This window comes from Tachypleus tridentatus, chromosome 4, assembly GCF_004210375.1.
Source record: "Tachypleus tridentatus isolate NWPU-2018 chromosome 4, ASM421037v1, whole genome shotgun sequence".
Lineage (NCBI taxonomy): Eukaryota > Metazoa > Arthropoda > Merostomata > Xiphosura > Limulidae > Tachypleus > Tachypleus tridentatus.
The window spans coordinates 87,778,895-87,798,246 of record NC_134828.1 but is presented as its reverse complement, the minus strand read 5'-3'; the positions used below and the strand labels follow the sequence as shown (position 1 = coordinate 87,798,246).

The following is a 19,352-nucleotide window of genomic DNA, read 5'->3' as shown; positions in this document are numbered from 1 at the left end:
GTGTTGCCCTCTATATGCAAACTTTTTCTTTATATGTGCCACAAGCTGCTTTCTCCCTTATTGGAATTGCAGCATGTCTTTTGTGCAAATCATCTTGCATCACAAACTCACCAACAGGAGCATGACATGCTCATGTGATGTATGTGACACTCTCTACACTTGTTTATCAAACTATCACTTCAAAGTTTAGCAGAAAATGTCAGCACTAGAGAAAAGTAGGGAAGAATGGTGGGAAGTATAAGAGAAGGTAAGTATCTACTGAAAATGCATTTTCAGTATAGGAAAATTATAACTCCCAATATGGTACTTACATCCTCTTACAAGATTACCTAAAATCCAACAGTGATAAGAAGAAGGGACTGGTCCAAAAGAATGACAAAAGTATCCCCCAGAAGTGTCCAATAATACTCCTGAGAATGAGAGATTCCAATTAGAAGATCAAAAGATGAATGGTTATTGTGTGGAAAACATTCAGCAGGGTGTCTTCATGGTCAACCACCACAGTGGCTTGAAACTGGAAAGTGGTAGGGACTCCCATACTCCTCTTGAAGAAAGGAGGGTGACAATGCTGTGGAGAGTCCAGAGGAACTTATCATTGGAGATGGTGCAACAGATAACCACAAAACTATATTTTGAAGAGCAGATTAACACAAGTTATTCCAAGGAACATATCTGGTTGGGGTGTGAAAAAGGATCCATAATGTAATTGAAAGCACCTGGCACATGATATGCAATAACACAAATGTGTTATCTCATGGGGAAGGAGAAATGGAAATGCAGATGGGAAAAGGATCCCAAGTAAGGTTCCATCATTCCTGAAGCACCCAAAGAAAAGATCTTACATGAGCACAACTGAGAAGGACTAGTGATTTCATGGAAGACAACATTCCAAAAAGTGATAGAACCTCACAAACACTAAGTGACTGAGCCGAGGGGTGATGGTGAACTAAAAGTTGCATTGAACAAAGTCATAAAGGAGAAGGCAGTACTCAACTGATAATAATGTTAAAAAATATCCCCAAATGGATAAGATATTGAGTGGGTTTGAGGAAGGATTTCTCCAGTCTGATCAATCAGCCCACCCTAGCCACCACAGAAAGTATCTGCTAAGTATGACTGGCCAATTTCTGTTCATGAATTACCCAGAAGAAATCAGTAGTCCATGTAATAGTGAAATAACAGTCCCAGAACAAGAAGTGATATGCAAAAGTCTGGAATATTAAACAAAATTTTAAGGTACCAAGACAAATCCAGATGGGAGGGCCCAAAATTAATGAACCACCTGCAAGTGGTCAAACTGAAGATTGATGAGATTGATGTAACATTGGTGTATGTAGGTAAGTGTTAGAGACATCCACTTTTGTCTACCACAACCATCTCAGGGTGTGAAAAGAATCCATAGTGACCTTGGATAGTGATATGAAGTGGTTGATGTGAGAACCAGCTGGAAATCCATAGTTTACTTGGGAAAAATGAAAAGAAAGGAATTAAAAACCCCTGGAAGAATGGGGAAAGGTTTGGTTGCTCACTGCATGAGCAATAACCAAACTGATTCTGACAGATGTTAGCTGATCATGGGATCTGGAGGATGACGGAAAGAAATGGGGAAAGGAGAAACTAGACAATGAATCCTTCTGACAGACTCTGAAGCACTCATTGATCATGAACAAAATGACTCCAGCAATGAAAAAATTTGAACAGCCAAGTCCTCACTGGCTTTGAACTCTCTTGGCACTCACTGGTACTGTTGGAAAATGTAAAGGACATAAAACAAAAATTGAAGACAATTCAGGTTCTGAATGAGACCAATGGGATACATACAATATTTATAAGGGTAGATTATTGGTAAACCAACGTCATCCAAGGGTTGATAGTTTCCAGGACTGTGTCAAAGACATAACTTCTTAGAAAATGAGCCATACATACATCCCTGAGATATGTCGAGGGTAAACAAATCAGAGTCAATATGGCATCATGGCCTATAAGGTCCCAACAACAAAGAAACCACATATGTAATGTCAAAGCCGAAGATGATATGCAAATTAAAATGGAGGAGATTATGGCAAGGGAGTCTGAAAAAAAACCAAAAAAAAAAACCTCGATTTCTGTGAAGAGCCTCTATAGGAGGTATATGAAAAAAGATATCATCAGAGGTTGGTAAGGGTATGATGCATGTGAGAATATTGTACATGGGTAAAACTGACATTTGATTCATAAGTCAATCCCCAAATAGGTAACAAGGAACCTAACAACCTTTGATCTAAGCACTGATAGTTCACATAATGGTGAGAAAGGTTGAACTAATCACAAGTCCCTGGGAGGTGTGCATGCTAAACCCCTCACTTTATTGCAAGGCAAATTGATCAGCATGAACCTGAATATGAGGAGAGGGGAGAAAAAACAAGAAGGATTTGGAAGATAGTTCATGCGAAAAGAAAGAATGAGGTGAATAAAAATTAGGTGGAAGGAATAAAACATAACAAACATGAGACTCAAACTCTTTAAAGACAGAATTAGGCCTAGTAGACTCCATAGATTCAGAATAAAAAAAAACACAGCAAACTCTGGAGGTGGAACCAGTCAAAGTTCTCATCAGCCAGCCCAGGAGGAGCCTAGGTGATGTCTGGGAAAAAATGCCCCATGCAGATAAATACATCATCAGGTGCTCGCACCTAAGACCTGAGAAAAGCACTGGTCACTGGTGTAACTCCTGAATTTGTAACATTAACTTCAGAATTCATTGCACAGAAAAGGTTTGTGAAAGTCAAGTTCAAAAATAAAACAATCACATTAACTGAAAAATACTAATATAGAATTTGGGTTGGATGAAAGCAATTTAAGTCAATAAATAAGAAGAGAAAAGTCTAGCATGAAGTATTAAGCACATGAAAGAGCAAGTCCAAACTCAAATGCTGACAAATAAGAAGTGATTGTTCAGTTGAGGAGTGTAGAGTCACATGCATCATATGAGCATGTTGTGCTCCTATTGGTGAGGATGTGATGCACGAGAGACATTTTTAAAATCTTGCAGTTTCAGTAGGGTGGAGTGGAAGGATTGTGTCATGGGTAAAGAAAATCTTTGCATTTTAATGGCAGCATTGAACAGAAATAGCTAATCTTGTGAGTAGAGGTAAGTACAATTTCAGAATAATGTTTATATTAAAAATGAATGTGTCATATAGTTTGATCATTACTGTAGAGAAAATGGCTGGATGATATGATCAGTAATTTACTCTTTTGATTTTTAAGCCCTTTATTAAAGAACATGTATTTCACCAACATGGCAATCTTATAATTTGTATATTTGGTAATTCTTCTAGAAATGAATATGCTAATTCCAACTATACAACAGACTTCATCTTCAAACTATATAGTGAAGAAGGTAAAAATATATTCTCAACAAGAATGAATGTGTTGGGGCATATGCAACAGGTAGGTATTGTTACCAAATCTAAGCTTCTTATGTACTTTAAAAAAATGTTTTCTGTATTGTACAGAAATATTACACTGATATTTAGAAATGAATACTGATACAAGTGACAGTAATATTTTAATTTTTTATAGTCAGTTCTGAGTAAAATATATTGTTCACCAAAAAATTGGCTGTTTTAATGATTTCATTAAGTACATTGTCAACTGTTAGCTTCTTATTTTCAATAACAGTGAATAATAGATAACAGTATTAAATCTTCTGATGATGCCGAGAACTGAAACAGTAGTAATAAATTTCAGTCCTGGCTGATAATGATGATTAGTTTTATTTTTCAAGTTATGCTACATTTGTGCAAGTTAGCCTGAGTACTACCTATACTAAATAGTAATAAATTTAATTTGTTGGGAAGAAAACTTTTTAATTAAATGGTTTAGTTACATGCATTTATGATTGGAATAAAGAAACATGAATGCTATTGAAAAATTAATAAATGTATTGTTTACATTAAAAGGGTGGTAGCCCATCACCGTTTGATCGTAACTTTGGTACAAAGATGGCTGCTAAGGGAGCTGAGTGGTTGATCACCCAGCTGAAAAAAAACACTGATGCCAGTGGAAATATTTCTTGTAACAGCCCTGACACTGCCATCCTGTTAGGTTTAGTTAGACGACAATATCGGTACACTCCAGTACAAGCATTGAGAGCTGAGACAGATTTCAAGTAAGTAAAAAAGCTAAGTGAATTGTTTTCTATCGAGATAAATGCACTAGAAATATAATAAAACTTTAAATTTCAAAGGTATAGTACAGTAACATAAAATGATATGGCATTTCTGGTATTCAAGCCAAAATACAAAACTGGAATATATAACTTTCTGTCAATGATACACTTCTAAGTTTCCTATCTTTTGCATAACTAACATGAACTTCCTTAATCTTATCTTACCACCCATAAGTATCCATATTGAATTTTAAAAATACTTATCAGAAAATGCTTGTAATTTTATTTTAGAAACCGCCTTCCTTATCTCCAGTGGTGGTTACACTTACGAGCTCTCTTGAAAGCTTTGGCCACTCCCGTTGTTTACTTGGTGAAACAGGGTATAACACCTTCACCTAACCAGTTTGAGAAGACCATTCTTGAAGATACTGATTCTTTTGGGGAAGCTATGGAATAAAAGTGTTATTTGTGTTTATATACTGCTTGTTAACAGCTTCACTTTTACACTTTTTTTCCTTTTTGTTTTAAAGTGTGTGCCTCTGTCAGATTCAATGGCTGTGTGAAAAGTGGTAGTTAGATTCTAATTATTAATCATTTTACCTAAGTCATAAAAATGATGCCACATGAGTTGTCGAAATATTTTTAAAATTTGTTTCATGTTACTTAATTTCACAACATTTACAACATAAAGTGTTTGTGTATGGAATTTAACTTATTCAGGTTTTTGTTTAAAAAACCAAATGTTTTTATTGTGGCGCAGATAGCCTCGCTGCTTTGTGCCATAAAACACTAAATCAATCAATCAATCAAGTTTTTATTGCAGAGACTTCCATCTTAAATGTTCTTCCATCACACATCACATTCTGAAGTGGCCTCTTCTTTTCAAAGAAAAGGCTGTTAGTATTTTTTCTTCTAATACCATTATGATATCACAAGCAATAAAGTTTCATAAGATCCTTGTTATGGTTTCGTTACACATGTCTGACAAAATAGTGACAAAAGGACGACAACATTAAAACTGCATGATTTTATTTGGAAAGTGAAACATAACAAGTGAAAGAAATTTTAGCAATAGAGTTTTCACAAATTTTAGGTATTACTTATGGTGCTGGATTGCATTCTTAAAGAAGTTTGACTAGTCACTGTTGAAGTTGTTTTTATTGCATTTTAAGTATTTTGTAGCACAATATGCTATATTGTAAAGAGCAAGTGTTTTATTACAAGTTCTTCAACTGAATTGTTTTATATTCCTTAGCAGTTCGTACATTACTTATATTTTAAACAGATAAACATTAGAGTACTCTTTCTCTCTCATACCACTTTTCATATATAAAGTTTAACACTTCTTAAAGGCCAACAGGTATATGACTGATAGATAACTGAATGTAAATGAAAAACAATTCTTACTTATTTCAAAAGGTTATTCTTTTTTTACCATTTATTTTAAATTAATTTAAAAAAAATTAATATATTGTTTTTCATATATTTGTTAAGTTTTTTTAAGAGTTTTATTTATTGACGATACAAAGGACAATAACTTGTTAAAAAGAATAATTAACATGTTTGTATAATGAGTTATGTTTCAAATTAAAAAAACAAATTGCCTAGCATTTACTCAAGTAATTCAACTTCCTTCATCAAGTTATTTTATTTTTTTAAATGTATTACATATTTACTTCTCTTTTCTGTTGTCCTTATTGTTATTAACATTGAATTGCTTACCATCAATGGTGACTGAATCTTTGACCAGTTCTGCAGATAATGACTAATATGAATTATCTGACTCTAACCCTGAAATAGTCAAGTTTAACTAACTACAGATGCTTAACTTAAGCAACTGTTGAAATACTGTTTTGCAAACTTCTATTATCAATTTACCTGTTACACTTAATAAATAATTGCAGAGTGAATTCAGACTTTATCTATACATTTCTAAAACTGTCAGTTTGTTATACTTAAGTCTATGTTATTCAAAATTAAACACTGAATATATAAACCATATATTTCTTAAAAACTCTAGTACTAAAAATCAGTAACTTAAAAAATGTGGTGAAGTTAATATGAATTATAATTAATAATTTATCATTTATTTATCTGTTTTATATTTTATTGTTGCATAGGTTTTCTTGTGAAAATGACTGATATGTATCCCAAATATAAAACAAAATTCCTACCTAAACTTAAAATGACATTTAGTGATGTAAGGTTAACTAGCTAGATTAATAAATCTGGCATTTTTAATATGTTGTTGTTTCTTGTTTTTGTAATTATTTTGTCATTATTTGATGTTTATTGTATTTAATTATGAAAAGTATCTGTGATCTCATTAAGTTTCAAATATTTTGATAATTAAACACACCATATAATATTCATTAATTTTCCTTGAATGTTGATATTAGTGAAAGCAAAGTTTTATCTCACTTATTAAAAGCAGGTTGAAAATTAGAATAATTTAAATAATGGCAGTTTATAATAAATGATAAAAATAGACATTGTGTAACTGAATAGTGCAACAATGTCATTCTTTTGAAGCTTGAATTATAGTTTTTATGAAAGTTACTTTCAGTTATTTATTTCTTATTTTGAAATATACTGTTATGAACCCTGTACACATTAACTGGTATTGTATGTATCATGCTAGAGTAGCAATATGTTTGTTTTTGTGATGGTTGTGAAGCTAGTGAATCATACATATATGAATGTTCTCATTAAATTGAATATTTATTATTTATATAGGTGGTAGCTTATAATAGGTTTACTTTGGTTGTCTAATAGCAAAACAAGTTTATGTAAATGTTCTAACTACTTAAATTTTATTGACATAATTCCTGTCCTTACTGTCATTAATAAAGTGTTATTATTACAATATAATCTGAGCTACATAGTAACTATGGTTTACCTTTTCATTACTTGTACTGTGAAAGTTTTAAGTTGCTTAATGTTTATAAATGTGGTTGTTAAATTTTATTTATTCCCTTGAAAATTGACTAGTTTTTTTAGAAAAAGGGTTTTTGGTTTTTAGTTTTATTACCATGAAAAATTGGTTTAAGGAGGATAACCTAAATTTTTATTATTTATCCCAATACCCAAATATATATACTTTCTTTTTTTTTTTTAAATCAACCAAACACTCTGGTCAGTGTTGTTGGGGTATATTCAATGGTAACTTAACAAATGACCTGACAGACTTGAAACTGAATTACTTTATTTATATTGGTAGGAATTATAGATACATTTATAATTATAAAAAATCTGATAACAGATGCTGTCAACTACAACAGAAACGTTTTCAATGCTTTAGTTGAATTATTTAATTAATGTAACTAACAGGTATGTATTTTATTTGTGTCAAAAATCAGAACTATATGAAATATCTAGTATTTCTTCCAAGGAAAATAAGTTTGTAATTACTGAAAAGAACAATTGAATTGTTTTCTTGTTACTTTATTACTTGAAATAGCACTTTTTTTTAATAATTTGAGGCCCTTGTGAAATTATATCTACATATAGGAAAAAATGAATTTGATCTAGAATTTATTAACATAAATGCCTTGTGTATATTTTCTTTCATACTTAGTTGACAAAATAAATTAATATAACAGAGTGAATTATCCATTTTAAAGAACCTTTTAAAGCTATATTTGTATTTTATCAGTATAAAAGTGGTTTCTCTTGAATCTCAAAACTAGTAGTCACAAAGGTGCACTAATGTTATTATTATGATTTAAAACATGTGTGGACAAGATCTGGAGATATCATTATTAGAAAATATTTGTAATGAAACTATACATGTATGTAAATTATTTACTTGCCTCTGATTTTAGAAGTGCAGCATCGATCATTATCCCAAAAAGTAGAATAAACATTGTTTCTCCACACAATGGATGGAATGTTCAACAGTTACATCAGAAGTGCCTCAAATTCTGACCATCACTAACTTCAACATTTATTGTTGTTCATTCATAATAACCCCATAATGTTATGTTAATTCACTAAGAATGTGCCAATGCCAAAACAGTGTGTAATTTTTCCTGCAATAACAGTAAGTAAAGTAGCTTATTGGTTTTTTGAGAAGTCTGATATGTGGATTTCTTGACAGGTAGAGAATAAGCAACACAAATCGCATTTTATATTGAACATTTTCTGATTTTAAATGAAAAAATATTACATCATGATCATATTATACCCATTAATAAACTTAGGTATTACATGGTATTTGATATGTCCTGTGTATGCTATATTTGTAATGGTATTTGAAAAATATCATTTATTATTCTGCATAATAAAGCAAGTGTACCTTTAGATATACTGTCATCAAAATTATTAATTATGCAAAAGAAAAAAGTATGAAGTTTTAGATCTTCCTATTTCAATTTTGTTGATAAAAAACATTATCAGTGGGAGTTGTTTCATTCTACATTATTCTTCATTGCACAAAAAGTTCAATAGTTTTTAAAACTGGTGGATAAATTTTGTAAAATAATCATTTAATTAAAATTAGCAATTAATGAACCAGTCAATTAATCTATTAGCAAAATCCATTCATTTTCCAGTTCAATCTCAAAACAGTTTCAGTTGGTGCTTGCTCATTAATTCGACAACTGTGTCATATTGCCCCAACTTTGGATCACTGAATGGAATTACAATTTGAACAGTGTTAAGATAGCTAAATCAGCACTCGAGAATATTAAATTTACAAGTTGTTTAAAGAGAGTGTAAATGTTTTGTAAAAATTTAAAAGTAAACATTTTAGTTACAAACGAGGTAGACATATCTTTGTTTAACATAATTTTTATTAACTTTCAGGGTTTTTCAATTTCTACACTTTACTTGCCTTATAGTAGTGATATTAATTCATTATGGAATAATTTACATATGAACTGGGTTATAAGTACTATACATCTAGATTGCAATATATCCATTTCCCATGAACAAAAATGAATGTAACAATACAGTATCTGAAACATATTACACTAACTATCTTTAATTATACCTTAGAATTTTCTGTAATAATTACTGCAAGAGTGAAAACTATAAAAACTATGTACCACAAGTTTTATTTCAATCACAGCTTGCATGTAACAGTGAACTACTTACATATAATTACAATACATTAGTAAGAAGTTAAATTTTTAGAGGAAATGTTATATTAAGCAGTTGTAAACTCATAATTTAGAGAAACGATATTTTTTAATTTATAGTACACATGAAACTTACATAATATGTTGGATATATTTTGTTTTGAAAATTGAAGTCAAATTTTAAATGGCTATATATTATACAACAATGTATGAATAATGTAGTATATTATATATTTTCAAAAAAGTATATTTTTTACCACTTTCTGAATTAGTTAATACACATAAAAATGTAGAAGTTTTGAACCATAAATCAATGATTCAATTAAAAATGTAAATATTTTCAGGTTCTTATGAACCTGATCTTGTACAATATACAGTTTATAAAATTAGAAACTGTTAAAAGTTTCTTTTATTTTACAACCACCTTTCTTCTGATAGAGTAAAACCTAACTGTTCAATTTTTAGCACTTGTTATACGATTATTTGTACCTATAGGTTAAATATATGCATCTTCAACTGGTACTGCAGTAATTCTCCTCAAATTTTAGTTAGTATATTATTACCTTTAAATAATTCAAGTAAAGTGAAATTCAATTTTTTTTCACAGCCATTTTGCAACTCCTACAAATAACCATTTTGTAACTTGTCAACTGTAAACATTTTTATAAACCTAAATGTGAATATAAAAAAGTAAAGAGAAAAACTTAACTAATACAAGAACGTTTTAAAGTAAATAAAACTTTTTAATAGCTAAGACTCAAGATTCACAGGAAATTGTACAAATTTATCATATATACATATCTCAACTGAAAGGTTATTCATTAAAAAAATTAAAGATTTAAAAATATCCTAGTATTTAACTACATTTTATGGCCATTCATTACGACTACCCCTCAAAGCTAAAAAAAAAAGTGAGAACTTTATTGATTTTGGTAAACTTATCTTACAAACATATTATAAGATTTACTTTTAGTCTTGTATAACAACATCAACAAAAACTTACCTTTCAACCAGTTCTTACAAAATTAGTATTTGAAGATTCTTCTGAATGACAGATATTTTATACTGACCAGAAAACAGAAGCATATACAAATTACTATTAAATTAAATGCTTCAATCACTGAAAGTTAAACCATCAATTAAAATGAATTAATTGAAAGTATTCTCTTGGTTATGAAAAATACAATTTGAAGATAGTCAAAACATTTATAATAACTGTTTTCTACAATTGTGTGTGTGTGTGTGTGTATCATGACATTAAAGTTTGTTTTGTTAAAGTTTCAAACGTTAGTTCTAGTTTACCTTGAATAGACCTCCTCTACTTATATGCAACTAAAAGGCATACCATGTTTTATCTCTATAACTTATTTTTAATTACATAGGATATCTCAGTTATCTAATGGTTTAACTGTCCAATAAGCAGGACTATTATGTGTGTATTTGTTTTATGTCTGGCTGGGTTACAAGATGAAAGGGATTTGATATGCAATTCTTTTTTGGCTTTCATATTCTCCAGACATGAAACGTATTCTTCCATCTCAACCTTTAAGCAATATTCATTAAATTTCATTAATTTAATTGTAAACTAAAACCTAACAAATGCAGCACAAAATCTTCTACTGCATTTAACTTTATCCATATTTTCATTATTCATCTGAATTTCACCATGGTTATTCTTTGAGTTTTTAACTAAATAAAAGTCAATCCTGCACAAATTTACTTCTTCATCTCACTGACACATTTTTTATGTCATGTAAATAAATAAAATGATCCTATTTTTAAAGTAGTGTAGGTCTTTTCATCATCTAGTAGGTTTATTTTAACAAGCTTACACAGAAGATAAATTCTTAAACTATGACTTATATTTACTGTCATGATCACAAGAATACCACAAACATCTATAAACATATTTATTAACTTTGACAAATAAATTAATTGTTCAAATATAATAGTAGTTATTTTGTTACTAAAACACATTTCAGTTGTTTCTGAATTACATTACTTAGCTTAACTGTATACTGTTATTTGGAATTTTCAGCTCTAATTATAATAGTGTATATAAAATTAACATGAAGTACTGTCATTATAATTACAATAAAAAAAATATCTGAAAACTAAAAACAAGTATCTCTAAGGTAGTCCTGCATGAAATGATTAATGTATAACTATTGTACTTTTTAGTATGTGTCAAAATATTGTTGAAAGATGTGGAAACACAACAGCATCATTTACACTTATTCATGCACGCCATCAACTGTTTTGCACAATCACATAGTTTTGTGCATTAAATGTATAAAAATACTTGCTTTTCCTGCACACAATTCATTTTAAAAAATGTCTTGGGAAATATAACTGTGCTGTCTATTTACCATAGTAAAAAATATCTCACAATAAGTTACTCTATGTACAGATTCACTTCCTAGTTAGTACTGGTCACAGTTGCTTATGCAAGACAGTTTTTATACAATGGTATTTCTTAAAGCTAAGATTTGTATTTTGCATCACAGTTTAATTCATCACTGTTGTCTCCACAGTTATCAACTCCATCACACACATTAAGTGATAATATGCATCGTCCATTTTTTGCATTGATGTTCATCCTGCGTGCATGGTAAATCACACCCATTTGGTTCGTCACTCTGGTCAGCACAGTCAACATACCTATCACAAAATTGACTAACTGGGATGCAGTTGCCATTCATACAGGTAAAGTCGCTGCTTGAACAACCTAAAAGTAGAAATAAAACAGAATAAACAATGTTATAAAAACATGCAAGTAGATGAACATGGAAGTTAATAAAAACTGGGAAGTATGACAGAAGAACATGATCTTTGACTCGTACACTAAATATGAAGCTAATACATACAAATGTACAATAGCTAGTATACAAAATAAACATTTTTCTTTCAAATTTTTTGAATAAAATGTATTTACAGATATTTTAATGGTATTTTATGGAATGCATATACAATAGAGTTTTGGCTTTAACATACTGTTGCTGCCTGTTTGTAGAATGGGTTGACATTTTAGTTGTACATTGAGGCCTTCTTCAGGTCAAAGTTATTGGTTAGCATGATCCTGTGTACTTGTTTCTCCATGTAAGTAGGTATATCCGTAAGTGTATCATGTTACACTCATTCTGTGTGATTTTATGAAAGAGAGGTCCAGAGGTTGCTGATATCAAAACTATGGTTTTGGCTGAGTGTGGGTTTGATGAAAAGGGTTTCTTTAGTTTTCCTTGTTTTACCACGTGGTTCCAGTTTACAGTGCAATTTAAATCAACTGGACTGTGCAGCAAAAGGGCACTAAATAACTAAGAACTTTGACTTTGAACTAAAAAATGCATCAATAAAGAAGCCAAAACATTATCCTACTCCAGAAATGAGCATGATCACTCCATTAAAGCCAAAACTCTACCGTGGATCTACAAATAAAAATAAACCTCATGTTTTGATTCTTTTCATATGAGTACTTCAAACAGTAAACCTTTCTAAGCTCAGTAAGGGCCAAAGATAAATCAAGATTACAGAATGCAAATATAAGATATCTCTTATCACATTAACAAACTTATATTACTATATGTGAAATAGAGAACTACTGAAAATAAGAAAAATTTTATATAAAATAAAAAGTGTACTAAATTTATAAACATAATCAACTAACTGCTTCTTTGCTGTTAAGAATAAAGTAAACAAATGAGCTACCTGTGCCCTGTCCAGTATTGGTATCAAACCCCAATACTTTGCATTATAAGTATGCAGATTTGCTACTGTGGAGCAAACGATCTTAGAAAGATTGAATAAAATATTTTAATGAGCATTTTATTTTTCTATTACCTGAAGAACAGTTATTTTCATCATTTCCATCCCAGCAGTCAATGTAACCATCACATCTATGTGAACGTGTTATGCAGGAGGTCCAGTTTCCACAGTGGAACTCTTGTTTAGAACACACTAATGGAAGATTTCAAACAAAGAGTGCTAACTGTATTTATTGTTATATAAATGTTAATACAACATGATACCGATATTTTACGTCATGTGTCATGGTGACATTTTTTTTTTTCAATTGCGATTTGTTATATCGAATCAATCTTAAAAGAAAAGTATTCAGAAACTTTGGTCACTTTGATGTAGAATTTACTAACCAAAAAACAAAGTATTAAATCATCTTATAGTACATCTATTTATTTTTATACATAAAATATTATCAAACACACTGTTAATAAGCTTCTTATATGTGAAAATATTACCCATGAATAGATGCGTTTCATTAATAATAAACCTTACTAAAATATATAACACTGAAACTAACACAAAAGAAAAGGAAAATAATTATTAAAAGCTGCACATACAACATACAGACAAATAATAGTGCCATCACTTTAAATACTTTACTGCAAATATTTACAAAAAAAAACTTTTTTCCTAGTTTAAATATTATAGCAAAGATATGCATGACTGACACTGCGAGTGGGAATTGAGACCCAAATGTGTCCGTTAGGAGGGATGATTTCATTATTGTGAATGTTGTGTCTGTAATATACCCCACAGATTGACAAGCATTTTCACTGCTCAAAAGAAAAATTCAAAACAGTAATACACCCTCTTTGCACTATCACAGAAAAAAAAAAAGGACTGTAGAATGCAAAATTATTATATGCGTAATTTGTGTAGCCATCTGACTATAAACAATGCAGAACTATAATTACGTTTAATCAAAACTTCAGAAAAAAAAAAAAAAGATGGGGGCAGGGAAAATGTTACTTGTAATCTTGCCCATGATTAACACTGCGCCAAAGTTGATATTTTCCTACATGAAAATATATTTTGGATGGATTCTTACATCTTCTCACAGAGTAACTTTTTTGTTTCCCACTTGTACTGCCCTCTGTTATGTGCAAATTTCGTTTATTACTAGCCTTGATATTCCCCATCTACTCTCAAGTGTTTGATATGAGGCAGCAGTATGACAGCACACAATAGTAGTGCAATACAATTCTAAGCACAGCTGACTCTGTGTAGCTTAGTCCAGCTTCATTTAGAAACTGAGCAACAAAAAAAGAAAAGACAGTGGAAGTGGGGATGAAAGGCTGAAAGTGTGAGAAAACGTAAAATCTATTGAAAATACATTTTCAGAAAAATGTTAATGTCACATATGATTCCTTATCTCCTTTCACAAAATAGCTAGAATTTCACATGAACAGGTGAAGGGACCAGTGTAACAATATTTAGAGAAGTAAGACACACACACCCACGGGAAGAACACACCATTTCTTACCCAACTATACTTTATGCCCATTAAACTGATGTATAACAAGAAGGGTGGAATCAAATGGCAGAACTCCTAGAGTAGGGTGACTAAGGCACAGTAGACTGTAGTGGGTATTCAACCTCAATAAACACTAGCAGGACTATGACAGTAATATTCAGCCCTTGGTAGGCAGAGTGTGTCTTCTACCATTCACCTCAGACATGGGAACTGGAAGGTAAGAAGATCACTTGTTTCCAGGATCTGCATCATCATGTGAGCATGTCCAACACAACCAACACTGGACGATAGTAGAAAAGTAGACAACAATATAGTGGTTCAACTCCAGTCCAGAACCAGGTGGCATTGGGAATGAATCACTCAGTCCATGGTAGGAGAAAGGTGTCTAGGCCACTCACACATAAAAACTTGTGGCTTTAACCAATACCAGTACCCCTGGAAACTATCATTTTAGTGATGGTCGAAAGGAGGGACAAACTACACCTTGAATAGTATGTCAGATCTGTGGTGAGGGGAATGATTATACACTGTTGTAATACCACTATAAGACTCTCAATTGAGTGGAATTGAGCACACTTGGGAAGAAGCCTCCATGGTACAGTACCCCAGTGGCTAAAAGCTTATAAATGGTAAGGATATCTATACTCCACTGACAGGTTTTTTTTTTTAATTTCCAACTCTTGGGCTACTCTTTTACCAACAAATAGTGGGATTGACCATCATATTATAACGTTCCCACAGCTGAAAGAGCAAAAATGTTTGTTGTGATGGGGATTTGAACCCACGACCCTCAGATTACAAGCTAAGTGCCTTAACCACTTGGCCATGCCAAGCCCCACTGATAGAAGGGGAGAAAAATGCATTTGAGAGTCTGGAGGAATGCAGCACCAGAAGCAGTGCAATGGATCACCGTGAAATCTTATTTTGAAAAGTAAACCATTTTTGATTTAGACAAATGAAAGGGTAGCACAAATTTCCATTAATGAGTATACAGTCAAGAGCAAACACATTTATGACACAAAACATCATGCAAAAACACTTACGAGTGGTTTAGTAAAACACCTCCTGTCATTGGGCATTACTGACTTGAATAGTTGTTGTACACTACAGATTTAAGAATAAGTATACTTAGTCAAACACCATTCACTACTGAGTGGGATTGGTATATCAGAGAAAGGAACCTACAAAAAAAAAAAGTAGAAAAAATGCACTAACCAATTCCTTGAGAAATTGAGGAGCTCAAGATGATGAAGGAAGGTAGACAGTAACCAAAAGAGCAGGAAATGGCCAAACAATGAAGATAATGTGAAATAAATGTATGGAGAGTGATCCATATACCAGCACATAATATATCCTCCAATGGACAATGGAATCAGCAGTCAGAGACATCATAAGGTGAATGATTTGATGGGAAGTAACTTGGAATAGATGACAATCATCAGAAGACAAAGAAGAATAAGCTGGCAAATACAACCCATAAGGGTAATAGTAGAAAGATCATAGGAAAGGGAAGGGTTCCAATGAATGGAAAAATGAGAACCATAGAAGGGAGCAAGTACTGCGAGTCACATAACAGTGGAGAGTCCTGACAGGTCACAATGGGCAATCCAAATCAGAAGGATGATAAAGGTGAGAAATGGAAGGGAAGAAGATGGGTTTGAAAACAAAATCGTCCTTATGGAAGGTTGATGTTTTGGGCTGAGGATAACATAGATCCTGTGATATAATGTGCAAGATATTGAGAGCAAACAAATCTGAAAGTTGACATCCACGTACCAAGAGGAGGAGGGAAGGAGTCCTTAAGAAGAGATGATATAAGGAACAGGATTACACAGGCTCAAAGGAAGGAAATGTAAGAGCATTGAAGGATGATATTTAGGTTCCAATCAGAGAAAGTAGGACAGGTGGAAAAGGCAAAGGCAGAAAGAATAAAACAATACTGTGAAAACCAGAAAAGTGAAGAAACAGCAAATATTTTGAAGTGAAAAATAGTTGACAAGGCCATGCAATAACCAGCAATAGTGGATTTATAAAAGCCTCTTGTCAAAAATTCAGGTAAGAAAGAAAGTAGGTGCAGGAGACATAGGACAGGACAAAAGAAAACTATAGTGAGAATACCAATGGTGGTAGACTGACATGAACAAAGGGCAAATGGAATAAGAAATCAGAAAAATAACCTGCTGGGAATGTCTGGCAAGGGACAAGATAAAAGCCATGTGTGCAGACAGAGTGTTGAAATGGAAGATGTAGCATCCCCAAATGAGGTTGCCTGAGGAAGGTGAGGGAGAGGGAAAGAGGAAGTGTCAACAGGAGTAGGTGTAAAAATGGAAACCATGGCTGCACTGGACAAAGTGGTGCTACCAAGATTACATGACACAGAGTGGTTTGTATAATAGAGAGGAAACAAGGAAAAAGACATGTGTGGGGTAGACACAGAGATGTAGGCTCCCCCAATCCTGACTGAAGGCATCAACAGCCACAGCCAAAGAATGTGGAATCATGAACAAAACCTTGGAAACCTGGAATTCAGGTATGTGGCAAAAGCATCTACTTCTAGAGTACATCACTAAAACACAGCCATCTGAACACCAGTGATTCGAGGAACCACTCTATGGGGAGAATCTTCTCAGCATGTGATAAATGACCTTCAACCAAATTCATGGCACCTACCATGTCACATGCTAACAAATGAATGTGACAGTTGTGGGCCCAAAATAGGAAGTCCAATGTGTAGCACCACAGAAGTAGCAACTGAGTAACTCCTTACTGAGTGACATACGATACAACTGCTGTTGAACTTGATCATAACTGACTGGTTATGAAGAGGTGAACGGAAGTGAATCAAAGTCTGAGGACAGCCTGATGAACAAAACAAAGTAAATGCCAGGATACTGGGGAGATGGGAATGTGTAGGTAAGCATCCAAAACATCTAACATTGTTATCCCAAGACAAGGAGTGAAACTGCACCAAAGAGATAGATAAGACTCCATGATGAATTGAGGAAGGTCAATGAAGTAGTTCAAGAAAGAGAGGTCAACCATGGTGCACCAGTTCCTAGTGTTTTTGAAAACAAACAAACAGGAAGGGAAACCTTGCTGAAAAGGATCTACCCATTCTACGCTACTCTTGTGAAGATAACCTAAAACTGCCTTGGAAAGATGTTGGCTGAAAATGAGATTATGAGGAGGGGAGGAAGAATATGGAATAAAGGGGAATGAAACAAAGAATGAGCTCTTCAGAAAGAACCCACAGAGTCTTGAGATAAAGGTCTCCCAAATGGTGATAAATCATAAAAGTTTGTCCCCCACCAGACCTATACCCACCATGTAGTCACAGAGACCACAGAGGTGCTGAAGTTGTTGGTTTTTTTCCTCCCAGAGGACCATGTAGCAGGTACTGGCAAAAAAGAGGAAGGAGGAGCACAAGATCAAGGTACAGGTTCGGAAGGTGGTTGAGATAAATGAGAGGCTAGTTAGGAAAAGAGAGGTCTGTAAATGTGCAGACTCTACCCTGGTTTCAAATGAGTCATTGTGTAGGAAAAGGTCAGAAATGATAACACAGGACATGAGTCTCCACCATAAACAAATCAGATGAAGAACCTCAAATAGAAGGTTAAGTCAAGGAAAGAAAATGAGGAAGGAATATAATGTGAGGTAAATAAGAGAAAATAGAGGTTGAGAAACCACAAAAATAATGGGATCCGAAGTTCACAAAGGCAGAAGGGAATCCAACTGGTTTGCTGGTCAATCAGATATTTATGAACTCCTATAATGTAACATCAATCAAATCAACAGTAAGAATGACAAGGAAAAGAAGATCTGCCACAACAAAAAAATAGATAAACTAAGGTGGCAACAATAGATAAACTAAGGTGGCAACAATAAAAAAACACAACAAACCATCAACCAACCTCACTATTAACAGATCTGACTGACAATTAGGCAACAAAGAGATACATCTGCTCAACAAAGTACTCAACTTTGCAGTAAAACCTAGAAATATTCCATTCATCGAAATAAAAGCCTGTCTTGGAGACCTGAGACCTAGCTGGAAGACTAGTGATCCATTCTACACAAATAGAAAACACCAACAAAACAATGAAAAACAACAACCAGAAAGAAGACAACTTCAATAACAATTCCATTGACAAACAATAACCAATCTTTCCAGGTAAAACTGAACACATCTATTTCACCAAAACAATTCAAATCAGTACCTGAAACAATTTTTCAAAGAATTTTAATACAAAACCATCAACATAATTTCACAGAAAACTAAAAAAACAACCTCACATGAAAAAAATATTAATTCTATAAACAATCCAAAACAAGACATCAAAATTCGAAAAACAGATAAAGGCTATGCCATAGTTTTCATGAACACAAACGAATACATTCAAAACATGAACAACATCTTATCAGATACAAACAAATTTAAACTAATACACACAAATCCAACAAAAACAAAAATACTACTACAAATGAAAAAGACAACACAATATCAAAAAACCTTTATTCTTACCTATGCAGAACCAACTCTTGCAACACCTCAAGTATATGGCACCCCCAAACCTCACAAATCCAATTGTCTACTATGATCCATAATGTTGACCTATGAATCATTTAACTACAACCTTGGTAAGTACATAGTGTGGGCATTTTCTAAATATGTAACATCAGCCTGCTCCTTTTTCAAAGACTCTTGAAATTTTAACTCCATTCTTAATTTACTAATCATAAAGCCTTAATGGCCAGTTTTGATGTAATCTCCTTCTTCACAGAAGTCCTAACCACTGAAGCCTGCAAGATAGCTTTAAAACTTTATATCTAAGACCCAATCCATTGA

At 32.6% G+C, this 19,352-nt stretch overlaps 2 protein-coding genes across 5 annotated transcripts in view; one reads left to right on the top strand and one right to left on the bottom strand.

Annotated features, from left to right (window-relative positions):
- LOC143249640 (ATP-dependent 6-phosphofructokinase-like) overlaps positions 1-8,455 on the top strand; it is a 55,750-nt gene extending 47,295 nt beyond the window's left edge. Inside the window, exons 18-20 of the mRNA XM_076499875.1 lie at positions 3,321-3,432; positions 3,945-4,153; positions 4,445-8,455. Of these exons, the coding sequence (XP_076355990.1) occupies positions 3,321-3,432; positions 3,945-4,153; positions 4,445-4,610 (487 nt within the window). The 3' untranslated portion in view covers positions 4,611-8,455. The remainder of the gene's footprint in view (positions 1-3,320; positions 3,433-3,944; positions 4,154-4,444) is intronic.
- A 473-nt stretch (positions 8,456-8,928) lies between these two features.
- The window catches only part of LOC143249641 (uncharacterized), a 59,004-nt gene continuing 48,580 nt past the window's right edge, over positions 8,929-19,352 (bottom strand). For all 4 annotated transcript variants that reach the window (XM_076499876.1, XM_076499877.1, XM_076499879.1 and 1 more), the window contains exons 10-11: positions 13,072-13,188; positions 8,929-11,962 (exon numbers count right to left, since the gene is read on the bottom strand). In XM_076499876.1, the coding sequence (XP_076355991.1) occupies positions 11,790-11,962; positions 13,072-13,188 (290 nt within the window). In that variant the 3' untranslated portion in view covers positions 8,929-11,789. The remainder of the gene's footprint in view (positions 11,963-13,071; positions 13,189-19,352) is intronic.